This window comes from Piliocolobus tephrosceles, chromosome 6, assembly GCF_002776525.5.
Source record: "Piliocolobus tephrosceles isolate RC106 chromosome 6, ASM277652v3, whole genome shotgun sequence".
NCBI classification, from domain to species: domain Eukaryota; kingdom Metazoa; phylum Chordata; class Mammalia; order Primates; family Cercopithecidae; genus Piliocolobus; species Piliocolobus tephrosceles.
In genome coordinates this window covers 114,963,250-114,986,450 of record NC_045439.1, presented here as the reverse complement: position 1 = coordinate 114,986,450, position 23,201 = coordinate 114,963,250, and the positions used below count along the sequence as shown (strand labels likewise).

The window sequence follows — 23,201 nt, the reverse complement described above, 5'->3', positions numbered from 1 at the left end:
TTTTAAGACAAACATTATTATTACTTTATCATTAAGTTACATTTTAAAAACTCAAATGCTGAAATACTTCAATTTCATAGTTTCAACTTAATTTTGATTTTAAAATTAAATAGGTCAGGTGTGGTAGCTCACGCCTGTACTCTTGGCACTTTGGGAGGCCAAGGCGGGAGGATCACTTCAACCCAGGAGTTTGAGATCAGCCTGGGCAACATAATGAGACCCTGTCTCTACTTAAAAAATAAATTGTTTTAATTAACTGGGCATAGTGCCACAAGCCTGTAGTCCCAGTCACTTGGGAGGCTGAGGCTGAAGTACTGCTGGAGTCCAGGAGTTCAAGGCTGCAGTGAGCCACGATAACACCACTGTACTCCAACATGGGTGACAGAGCAAGACCTTGTCTCAAAAATAAATTAAATAAAATTAAATATGAGAAGTTAACATTTATTAGGAATTTATTAGAAATGACTGTGTGTTCATTTAAGTGGTTTATATTTAGCCCTTCTATAATACTCTCAACAATCCTGAAATTCATACTATTATCAGTTCCTGTTTATAGATGAGGAAACCAAAATAATAGCTCAAATAGCTCTCACAAAGTAACCAACTATCAAATGGTAGAGTTGGGATTAGAGCCAAGTTAATAACCTGACTCCAGACTTCAAATCAGACACACATATTCAGTAGACTCCAAGGTCAAAGTGCTATCAATACTACCACCACCACTACTACCACCACCACTCCTAATGTAACTTATTATAGATATATAATACAACCACAAAGTTTTATTTGTAGGCTTTTTTCCCATATTACTTTAATATTTACTATCTCATTTACCTTAACATTCTTAAGTAGGTAGCGTAGTACCACCTGGAATAGAAGAACACTGGTTGAGAGGATTAAGTAATCTATTGAAAGTTATACAACTGATAGAAATGAAAGTACAGGCCGGGCATGGTGGCTCACGCTTGTAATCCCAGCACTTTGGGAGGCTGAGGCGAGCGGATCACAAGGTCAGGAGTTTGAGACCAACCTGGCCAGCATGGAGAAACCGCGTCTCTATTAAAAAAATACAAAAAAAGTAGCTGGGTGTCCCTGTAATCCCAGCTACTCGCGAGGCTGAGGCAGGAAAATTGCTTGAACCCGGGAGGCAGAGGTTGCAGTGAGCCAAGATCGTGCCACTGCACTCCAGCCTGAGCGACAGAGCAAGACTTCATCTCAAAAAAAAAAAAAAAGACATGAAAGTACCGTTTGTTCCCTCATCTGCAGCCTACAGTCCTTTTTCCTGTAGTTTGTTCTTATTACTTATCATATATACATTTTACAGTATAAAACTGTATAAATATTTCACTATCCTAGAGTCCATCCCACTGATGATCAATTATATCACTCATCTAGATTCTGATCTTTATTATATAAAGACTATAGCTGAAATAGTAATAGTTTTACGTGCCAAGATCAGCAGGCCAATTTTTATTTTCTTTCCTTTATTTTAAAGCAGTCAACATTTGACAATTTTTCTTAGTTAAATCTCAGCATGAAGATCTTACCAGTTCCAACAAACCAGAAAGCTATACCCAGTTTTGAAACATAGCCCCTGAGTATTAAATAAGAAATTCACTTACTTGTCAAAGCTAACTTGAGCTAATCCAGCAGTAAAAGCTCCATCATCAAGCACTTGGGCTAATCTAGCCCATGCCTCTGCAGCTGCACATCTCAGCAAGGGGTTGGTACTTTCTAGGGCTCCCATAACTAATGTTAGTGCAAATCTTTTCATTTCTTCTGGACCCAAACATCCCTTGGAGAGAGCCACATACTGAAATATGTAAAGAACAACCCAAACTTACAATTGTAGTAAATTATCATATCCAGTTAGGAATGTATATTCTGGATAACCAAATCCAAATATGTTCATACTTGGATTACTACTTAAAAACAAATAAGAACACAAAAATCCACACTGATAATACAAATATAATTCCTTTTTTTTTTCACAAAGTGCTTTAGAATTTTAAACCTCCAGGCAGCAACATGGCAATCAATTATCATTAAGGTATAAATGGTTTGAAAGAACATTAACAGAGATGTCCACAAAATAAGCGACTAATGAAGTCTATCATATTTTACTGTATGTAGAAACGAACGGTAAGTCATAAGTAACAACGAGCTGGATTTGGTCCACAGGCTATAGTCCATCAATCCCTGGCCCAGGATATCAGGATTGGTAGGTTAATGCATGGCTCTATGCAGAGATTTTAGGTTTGATTTCTAACAAGTTTTATGTGGACAAAAAGTAAAAGGAGAATTCCAAATCCTGAAAACTTTTCATCAGGAGATTAAGAAAAATGAAGGAAAAAAGAGCATTTTAAAAACATCATCCTCCAACAAACTTCATTGGCCACAAATTTTTAAAAAAACGAAACAAACATTTAAATAAATAAATAAATAAATAGAATTACCTTCAAGAAACTAGAAACTGAAGAAACAACATGTAACTGAACCACTTGCTGACGAGCTCCTTTTGTGTGCTTTATACTGTCCAAAAGCTGTTCCAATATAGGAAGCCTACAATCAGAAATAACAGCATTTAAAAGCAAAAAGACTTTTTTTTTTTTTGAGATGGAGTCTCACTCTGTCATCCAGAGCATATTGGCACCATCTCAGCTCACTGCAACCTCCATCTCCCTGGCTCAAGAGATTCTTTCACCTCAGTCTCCCAAGTAGCTGGGATTACAAGTGTCTGCTACCACATCTGGCTAATTTTTGTATTTTTAGTAGAGTAGTAGTAGTTTCACCATGTTGGCCAGGCTGGTCTTGAACTCCTGATCTCAAGTGGTCTGCCCACCTTGGTCTCCCAAAGTGCTGGGATTATAGGCGTGAGCCACTGCCCCGGCCTCTCAATACAATTTAAACTTCACACTTTAGGTTCTTTAAACTACTGCAGTAATTGTAAGTGTGAGAATGTACATTCCAATAACTGGAAAACTAAAATTTGAGGTAACACCAACAAAAGTAGTCAATACTGATATAACTCCACAAAAATTTATATGTAACACATAACCTCACAGAATTTGAGGCAGGAAGACTGCTTGAAGCTGGGAGTTCAAGACCAGCCTGGGTAACACAGTAAGACCTCTTATTCTACAAAAAATTAAAAAGTTAGCCAGGCATAGTGGCACATGACTGTAGTCCTAGTTACCCAGGAGGCTGAAGCAGAAGGGTCACTTGAGCCCAGGAATTCAAGGTTACAGTGAGCTATGATCATGCCACTGCACTCCACCTGGGTAACAAAGCAAGATCCTGTCTCAGAGAAAGAAAGAAAGAAAGAAGAATACAAATGATTTGAAAAGTGCTAAAAAGGTAATGTTAAATGAAAAAAGCAAGGGTTAAAATTGTTTTACATATAGTATAGTCCCAAGTATATTTTCAAAGCATAGTTGGGGATTTAAAGAGCTATGCTGCTTCTGGCTAGCTATAGAAGCAATCATAGCTCATTGCAGCCTCGACCTCCTGAGCTTAAATGAGCCTCCAGCCTCAGCCACCAGAGTACTTGGGACTATAGGAACACATTACCCACATCCTGCTAATTTTTTTTTTTTTTTTAAAGAGACGAGGCCTCACTGTGTTGCTCAGGCTGGTCTTGAACTCCTAAGTTCAAGTGATCCTCCAGCCTCGGTCTCTGAAAGTACTAGGATTATAGGGTAAACCACTGTGCCTGGTCATTTTTCTTCTTCTATAACGTTTCTAAATCCAAATTTCATTATATACACGTACTAAAATTTATTCAACCACTCTACTACTGGTGAGAAAAATGTTCCAATTTTCACAATTCTAATTAAGATAAATATAAACAATATTTCATGTCCTTATAGCACAGAGTTTTTAATTCCTTATGTCAAGATTAAATACATGTAACCATAAAATAAACTACCCCATTTTACCATTAATTTCTCTCTTAAAACATTGTTTCTATGCCCTATACTTCCTTTTCCCTCTTTTCTCCCTTTAAATGAGAAACCTGAAATATACTGAAGATAACTTTTTCAGTTGTAAATTATCTTGATGGCAGGAAGGGTAAAGATTATAATTTTATCTTCATCTCCCTAATAACTTGTGTTTGGCATGTAGTGTAGACAGTCAGGTGTGCTTGTTGAGCAAGCATAAAAGACAACAGCATCAGGTAATTAAACACAGGGCATGACTGGCTGAACATGAAAATACAGATATACTTTTATCTGACCTTAATGTACTTTCAATAATATCCCTAAGTCCTTTAAAACTAGATCTCCATCATTCTACTGAGGCTACAAGGCAAGCTGTCCTGTAAATGGCAATTTTGTTATCAAATCAGAATAGACATGGGGACTGTGCCTTTAAAAAACCTAATTGTACAAGGAGTTAAAAGAGTAAAAAGGAAGGTATGAAGCTATGTGTATGTCATATGGGTTGGGGAAAGCAGTATGTATAAAATCAACTTATAAAATGTAATAAAGGCCAGGCGCAATGGCAAACACCTATAATCCCAGCACTTTAGGAGGCCAAGGTGGGCAGATCACCTGATGTCAGGAGTTTGAGACCAGCCTGGACAACATGGTGAAACCCCATCTCTATTAAAAATACAAAAACTAGCCAGGCATGGTGGCGCATGCCTGTAGTCCCAGCTACTTGAGAGGCTGAGGCAGGAGAACTGCTTGAGCCAAGAGTGGAGGCTGCAGTGAGCTGAGATGGCACCACTGTACTCCAGCCTGGGTGACGGAGCGAGACTCCGTCTCCAAAAATAAAAAATAAAAATGAAAGTGAAATGTAATAAAATGGTGGAGCACTAGGAATACTTAGAAAAGTACTTATTTCCTTACGTCAACGTTGTGTTTGTTATAATAAATTTGAAAAACTCAGAAAAGCACATGAAAAAAAAATTTACCCCAAATCCCACCACCTACAAAGAGCCGCCATTAACATTTTGACATCTTTGTTCTTGTCTTTTCTCCCTTAGACATATGAATAAATTTTTAGAAAACAGAGATCGTATTGTACATACTTTGTTAATAACTTAGTCTCCCCTAAACAACATTATCAGGGATTTTCCCATCTTATTAACTATTATATGGTTTCACTATAATAGTATTAGTGAATAGATATTAATATTATATATTCTGGCAACATAATTTATTTAACCAACTTCCTAGTTTGGGACATTTATGCTATTTCTAATTTTTCTTATTACAAATAATATGCTAAATATCTTGCATATGAAAATTTTTCTGGTGGCTCACGCCTGTAATCCTAGCACTTTGGGTGGCAGAGGCAGGAGGATCGCTTGAGCCCAAGAGTTTGAGACCAACCTAGGCAACACAGTGAGACCTTATCTCCACTAAAGAGAAAAAAAATTAGCCAGTGTAGTGCTGCCTGGCTGTAGACCCAGCTACTTGGGAAGCTGAGGCAGGACAATTGCTTAAGCTTGGGATACTGAAGCTGCAGTGAGCCAAAATCGCACCACTGCACTCCAGCCTGGATGACAGACTGAGATGTTGCCTCAAAAAAAATTTAAAAAGCAAACAAAAAAAGCTTTCTGTCCATTGTTTAAGTGCATATTTAAGGCATTTTTTTTTTTTTTTTTTTTTTTTAGATAGAGTCTCGCTGTGTCGCCTAGGCTGGAGTGCAGTGGCACAATCTCAACTCACTGCAAGCTCTGTCTCCCTGGTTCACGCCATTCTCCTGCCTCAGCCTCCCGAGTAGCTGGGACTACAGGCACCTGCCACCATGCCTGGCTGATTTTTTTGTATTTTTAGTAGAGACGGGGTTTCACCATGTTAGCCAGGATGATCTTGATCTCCTGGCCTCCTGACCCACCCGCCTCGGCTTCCCAAAGTGCTGTGGTTACAGGCATGAGCCACTGCGCCCAGCCGGCATTTTTTTTTTTCAAGAACATTATTTATGCCCGAAGTACCCTATAGGAAGATTATGGAGGGTAAATGTGACGACAACAAAGGGGAATTAAGAATAACTGTGTGATCAAGCTCCCAAGTTTAAAAACCTATAACGTCATTATTAGATCATATTCTACATCTGTTATTGTGAAATTGTATCACACTTAAAGTTATAAAAATACATAAGGTTAGAGATTAAGAATTATGTCATACTGTACTATAAGTTGACCTATACTACTACTTCTTGACCACATTCATGGACCAAAGACTACAAAACAGGACTGTCAGAGCTCAAAATCTTTTTCTTCATCCTCTGCCCCCAATCCTGAAAGAGACTGAATATACTATTAACTAATCAAAGATTCAAGATATATGACACCAATTCCTATAGAGATCTCAACAAAAGATTCTGATCTTCAGGAAGATGGAGATGACTTAGTAATACTGAATTAGTACTCATAAGTAGTATCAATTATAACATATAATTATCAGTTTGGAATGAAATGATAGGTACTAAAAGTTTTAAGTCTAGATGGAATAAAAATGCAGTTAACTGAATAAAGGGCGAAGATGTAACATTTGAAAATGCTGACTTATTTTATATTATACATTTTACATTATATACCCTTTAGACAGAGGGTACACATGTATACGCAAAGAAAACAGTAACCACAAACAAAAACAAAATAATGCTTTTTAGACAGAGGTATATAATGGCAAAATTTTTTACTACTGACAACTATAACTGTTTAAGCTTTTCCTCTCTGTCCATCCGTTCACAAGTGACATCATTTGTTGAAGCAGTCCATTTATCAGAATCACCTAAGGAGTTTAAAAAATTTCAGTGCCCACCCCCACATTATGCATACCATACTAATCAGGATCTTCAGTATCTTAAAATTTTTTCTGGATAATTCCAATGTGCAAGTCAAGGGTGGAACAATCCTCAGGTGAATTAAGGAACTCATTCTTTGCAATTAGGTGAAAATCTATTTAAAAGCAACCACAAACGCAGGCCAGGAGCAGTAGCTTACACCTGTAATCCCAGGACTTTGGGAGGCTGATGCGGGCAGATCACCTGAGGTCAGGAGTTCGAGACCAGCCTGGACAACACGGAGAAACCCCGTCACTACTAAAAATAAAAAAAATTAGCTGGGCACGGTGGCGCATGCCTGTAGTCCCAGCTACTCGGGAGGCTGAGGCAGGAGAATCACTTGAACCCGGGAGGTGGAGGTTGCAATGAGCTGAGATGGTGCCACTGCATTCCAGCCTGGGTGACAGAGTAAAACTCTGTCTCAAAACAAAACAAAACATAAAATAAAGTAACCACACACAGGCTGTGGTTACATAACCACACACAGGCTGGGCGCAGTGGCTCATGCCTATAATCCTAGCACTTTGGGAGGCCGAGGTGGGCAGACCACCTGAGGTCAGGAGTTTGAGACCAGCCTGGTCAACATTATGAAACTCCATCTCCACTAAAAAATACAAAAATTAGGAAAGCATGGTGATGCATGCCTGTAATCCCAACTACTTGGGAGGCTGAGGCAGGAGAATCACTTGAAACCCAGGAGATAGACAATGCAGTGAGCCACCACACTCCTACCTGGGCTGTCTCAAAGAAAAAAAAAGTAACCACAAACAATACATGATTGAGATCAATATTATTTCTTTTCTGTATAAAATATCTTGACTTTCCAACCTTTAAACATTTTTGTGTTCTAACCCTACAGTCAATAGAGAATCAACTAATTTAAAAGACAATTACATATGCATTAATAAATTGTGCATTAATTTATATTAAATAATATATTATTTCCAACCTTAGGACAACCACATGTTATACAACTGTTTAAACATAAGGCTAACCACAATAACAACAAAATGGCTTGAAATACTTGGTTGCTGTTTAAATATAGATACTTTAATTAAGACGTTTCTTCTCTATAACTCAAATGTAAGGCCGAAAAGCAAACAGCCTGATATGTTACATAAATATCATATCTGGGACAACAGGAAATTAGAAACTTAACTTCACTATTCATGTAGTTTCTATCTTCTGGTTCTGAAACGACACCTACTGGAGACTGCTGATATTGCTTATAATCCACTTTCTGTACCTGGGATCTTGCCAGGTTCACTTCTTTATATTTACATTTTTGACACTTGCTCTGTTGCTAAGGCTGGAGTGCAGTGGCAAGATCTTGGCTCACTGCAACCTCTAACTCCCAGTATCAAGTGATCCTACTACCTCAGCCTCCTGAGTAGCTGGGACTACAGTTGCACACCACCATGCACAGTTAATTTTTGTATTTTTGTAGAGAAGGGGTTTTGCCACGTTGCCTAGGCTGCTCTTAACTGTTGGGCTCAAGCAATTTGCCTAATTTGGCCTCCCAAAGTGCTTGGTTACAGGTGTAAGCTACTGTGCCTGGTCATCTACTATTTTTATTCCAAAATAGTTAGAATCCTGTTTGTTCCGAATTTGTTAGAATCCAAACAGAATGATAGGGTTTGCTTTTATCTGTTCTCAATGTTTTTATTAAAACAGACAAAACCTCCCCTTCCTTGAATATTCACTATTATTATTATAATTTAGGTGGGGATACAAAAACTATGAGCACATTAAAAAATTCATTAAACTTAATAAGAAAGGATCTTTATGAAACTACAATTAGGCAATAAATCTGAAAAGAAAACTTCTCTAGAATAATAAAATCACTTTTTTAAGAGAAAAGGCTGTAAAAAGCATATTTTCTTTTTTGCTTTTCCACTTTAGACCCATCAAAGGTAGTGGAACCATTTAAGAACATCCTTAATTTAAATCCTTTGCTTAAAAGGCCAGCCCTGTTTTATCCACAGTACTTACTGGTATATTAATACAAATTAATTATTTTAAAGTAATTATATGCTCTATAAAAAGGCAGTTAGAGACTAGTTCAAATTTCATCCTCTCCATGAATCTTTCTTTGAATATTTCAAATCACTGTAATTTTCCTCTTCATTCATTAACAATTCAGTCATATATTCTCTTATCACCTTAACCTTATAGTTACAGTATATACAGGAAATGCTACAAATACATTTGGAAAAAACATTATCTTTTGAAACTGAAGCTAGTAAAAATCAGTATAAATTTCATTCACTTTTCTATGCAATGAAAGCAAATTATCCCAAGACCTGTTTCAGAGAGGTGTTGGTGACGAAACTAAAATATTTTGCTAAGTCTTCACCAAAGAGATCAAGGTAAATTCTCTAACTGGTATCCTCTGGAAGACATAACTAGGTAAGAAGATATAATAAAAGCTATGATCTAGTCAAATGCACTGTTGTTGGTTGAGAGACAGGAGACAGGAAATGAATGAATGAATTAGTGTGGATAATAGTGATTTGTAAACTATTATTGGCCACAATAGCCTATGAGAGAGATTCACTTTCCATTTAGTTTTTCCGATAGTACCAGAATTTCCTGGATAGTGGATTTTGATGGCTGAGAAATGTGTATGTCCAGTTACTAATTAAGAAACTATCATTCTCAGTGAGGAATCATTATCACCCTTTGGTTTTTCAAAACGAAAGTCCATTTTTGGGGGAGGCCATGTTGTATTTATTAAGTTTTCACATACAATAGCATAGGATAGAAGTCCCTACATAGTATGAGGTAAACAATATGATGTTTTTAATGATGTTTTTTGCTCATATATACATTGTGAAATAGATTACCACAATCAAGTTAATTAAATATCTATTATCTTTGTGTGTGTATGTGTATGTGTTCTAAAGCATGGGGTCCCCAACCCCTGGGCCACAGACTGGTACTGGTCCACGGCCTGGTACTGGTCCACAGCAGGAGGTGAGTGGCAGGCAAGCAAGCATTATCATCTGAGCCAAACTCCTGTCAGATCAGCAGCGGCATTAGATTCTCACAGGAGTGTGAACCCTATTATGAACTGTGCATGTGAGGGATCATGTGCACCCCTCACAATACCTAATAATCTGAGGTGGATCAGTTTTATCCCAAAACCTCTTCCTATCCCTACCCCGTGGACAAACTGTCTTTTGCCGAACCGGTCCCTGGTGCCTAAAAGGTTGGGGACCACTGGTCTGAAGTTTACTTTAAGTGAACTGATAAAAACCATTTAAAATCCCTCCAACTGAAGACAAATCCCTGGACCTATAATGCTTCCAAAAAATTTCCAAGGTAAGAAAGCCTATGAGACCTAGTCTAAGAAAAAACCTCGTATGTGTCTTTGTAATGACTGCTCATAAATCAATATTCTTATGTCATTATTTTTCATTTGTATTTTCAGTTAGACGATAAGCTAACTGTGGGCAAAGTATTGTATCCACAACAGTTCTAGTGGTTTTAGGCATTTAAATCATTTCTTATTAAATATTAGTCAAATGAATAATTAAACAAGAATTTCTATTTCACCTTCACCTGTCATTTATAAGAAATTATTTACGCTAATGAGCTCTCTGGCAACATTCTTCTTACCCACCAGTTCTCTATTTTCCATTCACTGAACCATTGAAGATATTTACCTTTGAGTTTCTCCCACATGAGCGCATACAACCCCAAAGAGCTTGGCTGCAGAACTAATAACTGATAGTGCTGGAGGCAGGGGCTTAGGCACTGAATCTCCCTCTACATCTTTCTCATAAATCAAGTAAGGGTCATATTCAAGACTTCCGCAAGCAACACCATTACCAAGCAAGAGCTAAAAGGGAAAAAAAGTATGTAAGGTTTTAAGATCACTGTTCACAGACTGAATCTACTCGAGTAAAAAATGGCCATACCTGTTCTTCAATAAATCTATGGTCAGTCTCTTGTAACAAAGGACTTAATATCAAAAGATCATCCTGATGACAGAGGGGTGGAAGTAAAAATGTAGATGCTGACACCTGAATATCAGGGGCAGTCAAGTCAGCAGCCAGCTCTTTGAGGATAGCACAGAGGTTTCCTGTTGAGTCATAGAAAAAGAGCAATTAGTACTATTGGTTATCTGGTGAGAGTATGGGGTTTAAAACTCAGGTTGAGCTTTAATGCACCCACTGGCCAACTTTAACCTATCACAGCCAAAGATTTTATTTCTCATTCTTGAAAACTGCCCTAGAAATGACTGGCTCAACTATGTGTTGCTAGTCACAAGGTTAAGAATTGACACTAAAAGAAAATCTCAAAGTATGTGTGTGTGTGTGTGTGTGTGTGTGTGTGTACATACCTTATGGTATAAAAATGACATGAAATATAAAAATAGATGTAAAAACAGATTTACAAAAGCAGGTTTGTTTTTTAAAAAGCATGGTCTGAAAAAATTTATAAGAATTAGCCTGAGGCCGGGCGTGGTGGCTCACACCTGTAATCCTAGCACTTTGGGAGATGAAGGTAGGGGGATCACTTGAGGTCAGGAATTCAAGACCAGCCTGGCCAACATGGCAAAACCCCATCTCTACTAAAAACACAAAAATTAGCTGGGCATGGTGGCGGGTGCCTGTAATTCCAGCTACTCAGAGGCTGAGGCAGGAGAATCGGTTGAATCCGGGAGGCAGAGGTTGCAGTGAGCAGAAATCAGTCACTGCATTCCAGCCTGGGCAACAGAATGAGACTCTGTCTCAAGCAAAAAAAAAAAAAAAAAAAAAAAAAAAATTAGCCTGAAAAAACTTAGACATGTTATTATGGAAAATTTCAAACATAAATAAATTATAGTACTATGAAGATGCCTGCCCCTACCCCTTCCAGCATATGCTCATTATTCATCTTTACCAGCTGCAACAGTATTATTTCACCTACATCCCCATTCCTGATCCCACATTCCTCCACATTATTTTTAAGAAAACCCTAGGCAGCACATCATTTCATTCATAAATATTTCATTGTGTATCATTAAAGTGAAACACATTTTATTTTGAACAAAATCCTGCTATATAATCTCACGTTGTTAAAAAAAAAAAAAAAAAACAATGAACATCAGATACCCATTCAGTATTCAAATTTCCAACTATCTCATACACATCTGTTTTTGTTGCTTTTAGATCTAGGTAAAGTGTACACATTGCAGCTAGTTTATCTTGTCTCTTTCAATTTAGTATTCTCCCTATACCTTTCCCCTCTCTGGCAATTTATTTGAAGAAACAAGGTTGTTTGTTTCGTACAATTTTCTACAGTCTGAGTTTTTATGATTATAGGCCCCTGGTATGGCTTAATTTGTTCTTCTATCTGTACTTTTTAAAAAAAATAAATTGGTAGTTGGATTTAGAAGGGGCTCATTTTTGGTTTTGGTGGTGGGCAGGGTGGGTGCAGGTTAGTTCATAAGTGGTATTATGTTCTCCCATAACACAAGAGACAACATATGGTTGCCTCTCTAACATATACACTTTGAAAAGCTGATCCATTTATCACATTGACTGCAACTATCACCTCAAAGATGTTTTATCCTAATTTCTGCTGGGTTATCAAAAAATCTTATCCACAGAGAGCTTAAATGGCTTTTGCCAGTTTGTAACTTAAGTACTGCAGGAATGAGTAAAAATTCCCTTAGAAAAATGTTTACACTCTTCGAAGTGTTTCTTCGAACAATTGCATCAGGATGAAATGAGGACTGGGGTGATATCCACTGATCAGAAGTGGTAGGATGAGTTAGGAAGGGTTTATTTGCCATCACTTTCTGTATCATTAGAAGCAGTAACAGTAGTAACAACAAATATTTATTGAAGTTTACTTTTTGTTTTTTAAGAGATGGGGTCTCACAATCTTGCCCAGGCTAATCTCTAAATCCAAGCCTCAAGTGATCTTCCTGTCTCAGCCTCCTGAATAGCTGAGATTACACACAGTGCTTGGCTTACTGAATACTTAATATGTGTCGGGAAAGGTACTAAAAGCTTTATATATAACCCTCATAGTAACCTAATAAGGTCAGGTTAGTATGTTGTTTCACAGGTAAGGAAACAGGAACAGGGAATTTACTACTTGCCAGAGATCATATGGGGATTACACAGCTGTCAGACTGAAACCCAGTTAACTGGGCTCCAGAATTTGAGCTTTTAACCACTGTGCTGAATCACTCATCCATCCAAATTGTGTTTAATAAGCTACAGAGAAAGATTTTATTATATTTAATCTTCCTTTCAAGAAAGTATACACTATGGGATACCAATACATACATATAACTATAATAGGAAGGTAGGAACTATTATGTTTCATAAAAGATAAAAACAAAAGCACTATTAAATTTAGGGAAAGGAGAGATTACATACAGGAATTAGGAAGAGTGGACAGGGATCAATGAAGTCATAATGATTGAGCAAATGAGAGTTGCTCAAAGGAATGTTTAAGTTTATGTATATGACACTCAGCAAAATAATTCTGTTGGTAGTATAATATACAAGGTATGTTTGTTCCTACAGCTATGTGTGAAAATAGTAGAAAATCTCTACTTCTCAGATGAAAGTGATTACTTTTCCAACTGTCCCTGGAAAAAGTACCTAAAGATAATTAAGATAATTTTGAAATGCAAATAAGCTTTTGTATAAAAATGCATGACTAACTTGCTGATGAGTTATTTTCAGTGTAGAGAATATTAAGATATTTGAAAAGAAATCCATACCTAAACTAAGACAGGAAATAAAAACTAAGAACTCAATTTTTACTCCAATCCTTCCGAAAACTAAGTCACTCTAAGACTCTAAATCTATATCTGCTGGACAGTCATGAAGAAAAGTTGTTTCAATTCTTAAATACATTCCACGTGGCAAAAGCAATTTCTTACTACGTCCTAGACACTGACTCTTTGACAACACACTGGAGGAACTGATAAAATCAGAACTTTATTTATTTATTTAGAGACAGAATCTCTGCCACCCAGGCTGGAGTGCAGTGGTGTGATCTTGGCTGACTGCAACCTTTGCCTACTGGGTTCAAACGATTCTCCTGCCTCAGCCTCCTGAGTAGCTGGGACTACAGGCATGTTCCACCATGCCCAGCTAATAATTTTGCGTATTTTTAGTAGAGACGGGATTTCATCATGTTGGCCAGGCTGGTCTCGAATTCCTGACCTCAAATGATCCATTTGCCTCAGCCTCCCAACGAGCTGGGATTATAGGTGTGAGCAAATGTACCTGGCCTAGAGTTTGTTTTTTTCTAGAAGTTCACAGCAAGTCCTGACTTTGTCTCCTAATGAACACTCTGGAACTGATTTGAAATATATATACATGTATATTCATTATTCCTTTAGGATTCCTGATTGCATTTCCAAACTCCAACTCTGAGAAAATCCAAGTTAAAAAAAAAAAAAAAGTAGAAGACTTCAAGACTTTTTCCTCTAATTCAAGTTTTTTCAATGGTAAGACTTATATTATCAGGCCAGGCCCAGTGGCTCATGCCTGTAATTCCAACACTTTGAGAGGCTGAGGTGGGAGGATCACTTAAGCCCAGAAATTTGAGAACAACCTGGGCAGCATAGCAAACCCTCATCTCTACAGATGATTAAAAAAAAAAAAAAACTAGCTGGGAGTGGTGGTGCACACCTGCAGTCCCAGCTACTTGGGAGGTTGAGGTGGGAGGATCACTTGAGCCTGGGAGGTCGAGGCTGCAGTGAGCCAAGATCACACAACTGCACTCTAGCCTGGGTGACAGAGTGAGGCCCCAACTCCAAAAAAAAAAAAAAAAAAAAAAGCTTCCATTATCATTTATCAGTCAAGATTCTTGTATTCCTAAATGCTTATTGAAGAGTTGAGCAGCAGTCCTTTTGGCTGGGCACAGTGGCTCATGCCTGCAATCCGAGAACTTCAGGAGGCCAAGGAGGGTGAATCACCTGAGGTCAGGAGTTCACACTGGTAATCCCAGCACTTTGGGAGGCTGAGGAGGGTGGATCATCTGAGGAAAGGAGTTCGAGACCAGCCTGGCCAACATGGTGAAACCTCGTCTCTATTAAAAATACAAAAAAATTAGCCAAGCTTGTTAGTGCACAGTCCCAGCTACTCGGGAGCCTGAGGCAGGAGAATCGCTTGAACACAGGAGGCAGAGGTTTCAGTGAGCCGAGATCACGTCACTGCACTCCAGCTTGGGCGACAGAGCCAAGATGCCGTCTCAAAAAAAAAAAAATTTTTTTATTTTAGTCTGAAAATAAATTTCAAGATACTATTGTAAAAATCTGAAGGAAATTGCTTTTGTCACAACCTAACAGTTATCTGAGCTGTGGAACATAGAAATTATCTCTCAGCTTTTTACTAGATATCCAGCAAGTAACTTTTAAATTGATAGATGGCAAAGAATAAGATAGACATATCACTAAGCTATGATTGTTAAGTCTCTAAGTAGGTTACTTAGAAAAGGCAGCAGCACAGCATGAGGTAAATTTATGTTTTAATCTTGATTCCACTCTTCACCTGATATGTGTTCTTGTGTTGGTTTTGTAACCTAAACCTTTTGCCAAATAAGAAAAATGTAACTAGCTCACTGTATCATCCTAGGATAAATAAGATTTGATAGATAACAATTTCTAACACAGTACCTGGCCTTAAGAAGGAGTTTTGTTTTTGTTTTTGTTTTTGTTTTTAACTTATTTTAGGCTGGGCTAAATAGCTCACACCTGTAATCCCAGCAGTTTGGGAGGCCAAGGAGGGAGAATTGCTTGAGCCCAGGAGTTCGAGACCAGCTTGGGCAACATGGCGAAACCCCGTCTCTACCAAAAATACAAAAAATTAGCTGGGCATGGTGGTGTGCCTGTAGGCCCAGCTACCCAGGAGGCTGAGGTTGGAGGGTCATTTGACCCCAAGATCAAGGCTGAAGTGAGCCATGATTGTGTATCACTGCACACCAGCCTGGGTGAGAGAGTGAGATCCTGTCTCAAAAAAATTAAAACAAAAACAAAACCCCAAATGTATTTCTTTACTATAAGATGGTGAACACACGGATTAGGATTGAACTCCCTAAACCTCCTAGAAACAAGGCACTAAATAACTGCCATTATAATTAATTTAAATATTTAATGAGTGACAATAATGTTCCAGGAACCATATTAGTCACAAATGAAACATTTTAGTCTAAGGCACATACCTTCATAGGTCTCAGGAGGTAATAAAATCAACAGTTCATAAAGTCTTTGTCTATAAACCACTGATGGTGTTTTCAAAGGACTTCCATACATTTTTAGTATTGAAGAAAGCCTTAAAATAAAAGAAAAAGTGTATCTTAAGTGGTTAAGTTATATAACAATATACAAAAATAGACAGCTTAACATCTTAACATATAAATTAGTTATGTAACTTATTAACAAACATTAGTGCTGCGTTACTTTTCTTTTATGAGACAAGGTTCAGCTCTGTAGCCCAGACTGGGATGCAGTGGCATGGTCTTGGCTCACTGCAACCTCTGTCTTCTGGGCTCAAACCATTCTCCCACTTCAGATTCCTGAGTAGCTAGAAACTACAGGGTTGCACCACCATGCCTGGCTAATTTTATTTTGTATTTTTGGTACAGACGGGTTTCGCCATGTTGCCCAGGCTGGTTTCAAACTCCTGGGCTCAAGCAATCCTCCCGCCTCGGCCTCCCAAAGTGCTAGGATTACAGGCCCAAGCCACCACACCTGGCCACAAAATATGATCTTTCCTCACACTCTCTCCTTTCATTTTCATGTACTCTTCTTTATCTTCTGTTCACCTTTCCTATTGGTGTTAAGACATCACTTTACCAATGCTCATTCATTCAACAAATATTTGCTAAAGGACTACTACTGTTTTTTGTTTGTTTTGTTTTGAAATGCAGTCTCACTCTGTTACCCAGGCTGGAGTGGTAGTGGTAAGATCTCAGCTCACTGCGACCTCCGCCTCCTGGGTTCAAGCAATATTTCTGCCTCAGCCTCCCGAGTAGCTGGGACTATAGGCACGCACCACCATGCCCAGCTAATTTTTGTATTATTAGTAGAGACGGGGTTTCTCCATATTGGCCAGGGTGTTCTTCAACTCCTGACCTCATGATCCACCCACGTTGGCCTCCCAAAGTGCTGGGATTACAGGTGTGAGCCAACACACTTGGCCAGGACTACTAGTCTTAACAAGGTATGTTATCAACTAGAGTATGGTTTTCATCCTTAGCTATACAGAAGTTCAATGAAATTACTTTTATTATGTTACTGGAATAAATCTGCTAAACTGTTATGGCATGAGCTTTCTAGGTTCTCTAAGAAATTCTCACAATGTTGAGTCATTTGTACTTTCTTTTTTTTGTTATTTTGCTTTCTGAGACGGAGTCTTGCTCTGTCGCCCAGGCTGGAGTGCAGTGGCGCGATCTAGGCTCACTGCAACCTCCGCCTCCTGGGTTCAAGTGATTCTCCTGCCTCAGCCTCCTGAGTAGCTGGGACTACAGGCAAGTGTCACCACGCCTGGCTAATTTTTTGTATTTTTAGTAGAGATGGGGTTTCATCATGTTAGCCAGGATGGTCCTATCTGCTGACCTCGTGATCCACCTGCCTCAGCCTCCCAAAGTGCTGGGATACAGGTGTGAGCCACCGTGCCCAGGCTGTACTTTCTTTTTTGTTTTTGTTGTTGAGACAGGGTCTTGCTCTGTTGCCCAGGCTGGAGTGTGGTGGCGTGATCTCAGCTCATTGCAGCCTCAACCTCCTGTGCTCAAGTGAACCTCCCACCTCAGGCTCCCAAGCAGCTGGGACCACAGGTGTGGACCACCATGTCTGGTTAAATTTTTGTATTTTTTGTAGAGATGGGGTTTCACTATGTTGCCCAGGCTGGTCTGAAACTCCTGAGCTCAAGTAATCCACCCACCTTTGGCCTCCTAAAGTGTGGGGATTATAGGCATGAGCTACCATGCCTGGCCAACTGCACTTTCTAGAAAACTAATGCTTGCTATTTCTAGTCTCTAGAAGAAAGGGGAGTTATCTATCGACTTATCACTGCATATTTTAAAATGCTGGTTCCATTTAGTATCTTTCAGCTTGGTAAATACTACTTAGCAAACATAATTGTAACACCTGGGTAAGGCCGGGCATGGTGGCTCATGCCTGTAATTCCAGCACTTTGGGAGGCTGAGGCCAGATGATCGCTTGAGCCCAGGAGTTTGAGGATACAGCAAGTTATGACTGCACCACTGCACTCCATCCTGGGCGACAGACTGAAATAGTGTCCCAAAACAAAAAAAAAAACCTCTATTTCAGTAGAATTTTTTAGTTACCAAAGTTAAGAATAAATCCACTGCATTTTTATATTTCTCTAAGGCCAGATCAGAAATAGCTAACATACGAAAAGTCTTTCAATCATATTCACAAGATGTTAGGAAATTACATTTCTAAAAATCCTGCAACATTCACTTATTTTAACTATAAAAAAATTTAGTTCGGAGAAGTGCATGTGTATGTTTTTTAAAAAGATGAATAGAACAAAGTAAGAATTTAGAAAAGCATTTTTATTGGTTTCTGCTTTCATTAGCAGGGCAGATTATAGTCCCTGCAGGGCCTTCCTGCTACTTACTTGGGTAAGTATAAATAAATCTTTTATCAGGATAAAAGATAATTTGCGTTGTTATACTTATAGAAAGAGACTTTTCTGAGGCTAATCAACCCCTATACCAATGAAAGCAAGCAAACATACATTTAAAAAAAAATGAAACAAGGCATAAGCTGAAACCAGAGTAGTAACACAAATATCAATACCAACACAAGGCTTTGAGACTAAGCTTGCACCCACGGTAGGGGTATAAAACCCATTCATTTTCAGAAACTTTCACCAAACCACACTAGAAATAGAAGGTTACTCTCTTAATCTGATAGAGTATCTACTAAAAAAAGCTGGAGCAAACATCATTCTATCAGCAAAACATGAAAAGCATTCCCTTTATTTAACCCTTTCTATTTAGTTTTAAATGGCAGTTCTCTAATATAGTTAGCACATAAGGAAGAGAGAAACAATATTGTAAAAGGAAAAATCTAGATGAATCTACAAATAAATGTTTGATATGAGAAAATTCAGTAAGGTGGTTGGATATAAAATCAAATACATTTTTATACGGCAGCAATAAACAGACTATATACACTATATACCCATCTATTTAATAATTAAACAAAAATACAAAGTACCTGGGAGTAAAGTTTTTAAAAAGACTTGTAAGACCTTTATTTAGAAAAAAATTTAAACTTTGTAAAATACCTCAATAATAGTAAAGAGGTATCATGTTCATGGGTATTGTAAAACTATGAATTATCTTCAAATTTATCCACAGATTCAATGCAATCTCAAATAAAATTTATCTTATTATTTTTTTTGAGATGGAGTCTCACTCTGTTACCCAGGCTGGAGTGCAGTGGCATGATCTTGGCTCACTGTAGCCTCTGTCTCCTGGTTTCAGGCGATTCTCCTGCCTTGGCCTCCTGAGTAGCTGGGATTACAGGCATGTGCCACTATGCCCGGCTAATTTTTTTTTTTTTTTTTAAATACAGACGGGGTCTCACCATGTTGGCCAGGCTAGTCTTGAACTTCTGACCTCAAATGATTTCGCCCACCTCAGCCTCCCAAAATGCTAGGATTATAGCGTGAGCCACTGTGCCTGGCCCCAAATAAAATTTCAGTAGAAGATCAAAAGTGCATGAAGGGCCAAAATATGTCTAAAGAGGAATAAGGTCAAAAGGCTTAATCTAACATACAAAATGTATTATAAAGATAACATGTTGGCATATAAATAAACACACCAATAGACAGCACAGGCATAGATCATGCATAAATGAGAATATAATACATGACAGAAGTGAATGGCAATCATTGAAGGAAGTATGGATTTTTTTAGTAAAGTACGGGACAGTTTGTTATCCACATTTAAAAAGAAAACGAAATTGAATCCTGCTATGGTCTGAATGTGTCCTCCAAAATTCATGTATTCGAAACTTAATCCCCAATGCAGTACTGTTGGGTGGTAGGGCCTTTTGGTAGGTGTTCAGGTCATGAAGGCAAAGCCCTCACAAATGGATTAAAGTCATTATTAAAGGGCTTCATGGAGGGAGTTTGGCCCTTTTCTTTGCCCTTCTATCCCTTTGCCAGATGAAGAAGGCACAGAGCTCCTCCCCTCTAGAGAATGTAGCAACAAGGTGCCATCTTGGAGGTAAACAGCTGGCGCTCACCAGACACCAAATCTGCTGGTGTCTTGATCTTGGACTCCTGCCTCCAGAACTGTTAGAAATAAGTGTCTTTTAATAAATTATCCAGCCTCAGGTATTTTGTGATAGCAGCATAACAGCACAAATGAACTAAGATCCCAAGCTCACTCCAAATAGAAGTCAGTTCCAGATGACTAAAATATGAATGACAAACCTTCAAACACTTCAGAGAGAAATATAAGAAAATATAACTTTGCAGTAAGGAAGACTTTTTTTTTTTTTTTTTTGAACTGGGATCTCGCTCTGTCATCCAGGCTGGAGAGAAGTGGCGCAATCAAGACTACAGCCTTGAATTGCAGTGTTCAAGCAACCATTCTCGCCTCATCCTCCTGTGTAGCTAGGGCTACTAGTGAGCATCACTACGTCTGGCTTTGTTTATTTACTTATTTTGGTAGAGATGAGACCTCGCTATGTTGCTAAGGCTGGTCTCAAACCCCTGGTCTCAAGCAATCCTCTTACCTTGCCCTCCCAAAGCACTAGGATTACAGGCATGAGCCACTGCCCCCAGCCAGGAAGAATTTTTAAACAAAAAGAAAAAAAGTACTAACCAAAGAGTGAAAGACTGATACATTTGACATTTAAATAATAAATGCATATTAATAAAAAAACTAGAAGACATTTTTAACATTTTAATGAACAGCTAAAGAATAGCCCCAGAAATATGTAGGCCAGGCATGGTGACTCACAAGATAATCTAAGCACTTTGGGAGGTCGAGGCGGGAAGATTGTTTGAGCCCGGAAATTTGAGACCACTCTAGGCAACATAGTGTGAGGCCCTGTGTCTACAAAAAAGTAAAAAATTATCTGGGTGTGGTGGTGCACACCTGTAGTTCCAGTTACTTGGGAGGCTTAGGTGGGAGGATCACTTAAGCCTGGGAGCTTGGGGCTGCAGTGAACCATGATCACACAACTGCACTCCAGCCTGGGTGACAGAGCAAGACCCTGTCTCAACAACAACAAAAAAGGCTGAGCATGGTGGCTCATGCTTGTAATACCAGCACTTTGGGAGGCTGAGGCGGGCAGATCATTTGAGGCCAGAAGTTCGAAACCAGCCTGGCCAACATGGCAAAATCCTGTCTCTACTAAAAATGCAAAAATTAGCCAGGCGTAGTCGTGCATGCCTATAATCCCAGTTACTAGGGAGACCGAGGCAGGAGAATAATTTGAAACCAGGAGGTGGAGATTGCAGTGAGTGGAGATCACATCAATGTACTCCAGCCTGGGCAACAGAGCAAAACTCTGTCTCAAAAAAACCCCAAAAACGGTTGGACGCAGTGGCTCATGCTTGTAATCCCAGCACTTTGGGAGGCCGAGGTGGGTTTATCACCTGAGGTCAGGAGTTTGAGACAAGCCTGGTCAAAATGGTGAAATTCCGTCTCCACTAAAAATACAAAAATTAGCTGGGTATGATGGTGTGTGCCTGTAATTCCAGTTACTGAGGAAGCTGAGGCAGAAGAATCGCTTGAACGGGGACCTGGGAGGCGGAGGTCGCTGTGACCCGAGATCGCGCCACTGCACTCCAGCCTGGGTGACAGAGCCAGACTCTGTCTCAAAAAAAAAAAAAAAAAAAGGGAAGAGGCCAGGCGCGGTGGCTCAAGCCTGTAATCCCAGCACTTTGGGAGGCCTAGACGGGCGGATCATGAGGTCAGGAGATCGAGACCATCCTGGCTAACATGGTGAAACCCCGTCTCTACTAAAAAAAAATATATATATATATATAAAAAACTAGCCGGGCGAGGTGGCGGGCGCCTGTAGTCCCAGCTACTCGGGAGGCTGAGGCAGGAGAATGGCGTAAACCCGGGAGGCGGAGCTTGCAGTGAGCTGAGATCTGGCCACTGCACTCCAGCCTGGGCGACAGAGCGAGACTCCGTCTCAAAAAAAAAAAAAAAAGGAAGAATTTCTTACAAATTAATAACAAAAAGACAACCTAAAAGAAAGATAGGTTAAAGATATGAATGAATAGGCATTTCATAGGATGGGGAGGGGAAATACTGAGAAATAACAAATACATAAAATTATACTTAAACTGTCAGGAAACCGATATACAATTGATATCATTTTATACCTATTGGATGGGGTAGACTTGATATCTGAGAAAGTGCTGGTGAAAAAGTGGTCAAAGGATACTTACACTATTGGTAGAAATACAGAAGAACATTGAAAAATAATTTGGTATTATTTTCTGAAGTTGAACATAAAAATACATTAGCTTTAAAAGCAGAAAACTGGAAGTAACTTAGAAGTCCATGGATAAGAGAATCAATATGTTGTTGTATATTCGCACAATTAAATATTATACAGTAACCAAAATGAATGAATGTAAACATAGGTAAAACTTAGAAACATAATGTTGAGTAACAAAACCAAGTCCCAGAAATGGGACAGTAATTTTTGCCTGATCAAAACCAAGCAAACCTAAACAATGTGCTATTTTAAGAAACAAAAATATGTGATAAATTTTTTAAAAGACAAGGAAATGGCAACTATAAAATTCAGATTAGTGGTTGCTTCTAAATGAAGGCAGAAAGAATGGCACTGGAGAGGGGCACAGAGACGCCTTCAATAATATCATTAATGCTCTAGTCCAGTGGTAGCCAAATTATCACCCACTGCCTGTTTTTGTAAATAAAGTTTTATTGGAACATAGCCACATTCATTCGTTCATTCACCTATTATCTATGACTGCTTTTGAGCTGCAATGACAGAGTTGAGTAGCTGCAATACAGACTTCATAGTCTGTATATGCTAAAATATTTACTATCTGGTCCTTCAGAAGAAACATTTGCAAACCTCTGCTCAGGGTGTGTTGGATTCACAAGTGCACATTTTATTATTATACCTTATAAGTCATATCTTAAATGTATTTTTCTGTACATATAAAGTGTTAATCATTAGATGCTTTTTTCAAAAAACTTTCACATGTTTTATTAATTTGGAAATTACAAGTGCTCACATTATATATTGGCTTTTCTCTATATGTTTTAATCATACATGTATAACTCAAACTTATGAAAAATATAAACAAACAAAAAATTGAAACTGTTAGAAGCATCTGGTTCTCATGAACACTGAATACTCTAAACAAACCAATAAAATGCATATCTGAAAAGGTTGAGTCTTATAG

The 23,201-nt window shown here is 38.6% G+C and overlaps 1 protein-coding gene across 14 annotated transcripts in view; it reads right to left on the bottom strand.

Moving 5' to 3' along the window:
• HEATR5A (HEAT repeat containing 5A) overlaps positions 1-23,201 on the bottom strand; it is a 124,290-nt gene that overhangs the window by 53,123 nt on the left and 47,966 nt on the right. For all 14 annotated transcript variants that reach the window (XR_002734763.2, XM_023227339.2, XM_023227347.2 and 11 more), the window contains exons 14-18: positions 15,979-16,088; positions 10,722-10,885; positions 10,467-10,642; positions 2,457-2,562; positions 1,623-1,813 (exon numbers count right to left, since the gene is read on the bottom strand). Coding sequence is in view for 13 of the 14 variants with exons in the window: in XM_023227339.2 (XP_023083107.1) it covers positions 1,623-1,813; positions 2,457-2,562; positions 10,467-10,642; positions 10,722-10,885; positions 15,979-16,088 (747 nt within the window). In the remaining variant the exon portion in view is untranslated. The remainder of the gene's footprint in view (positions 1-1,622; positions 1,814-2,456; positions 2,563-10,466; positions 10,643-10,721; positions 10,886-15,978; positions 16,089-23,201) is intronic.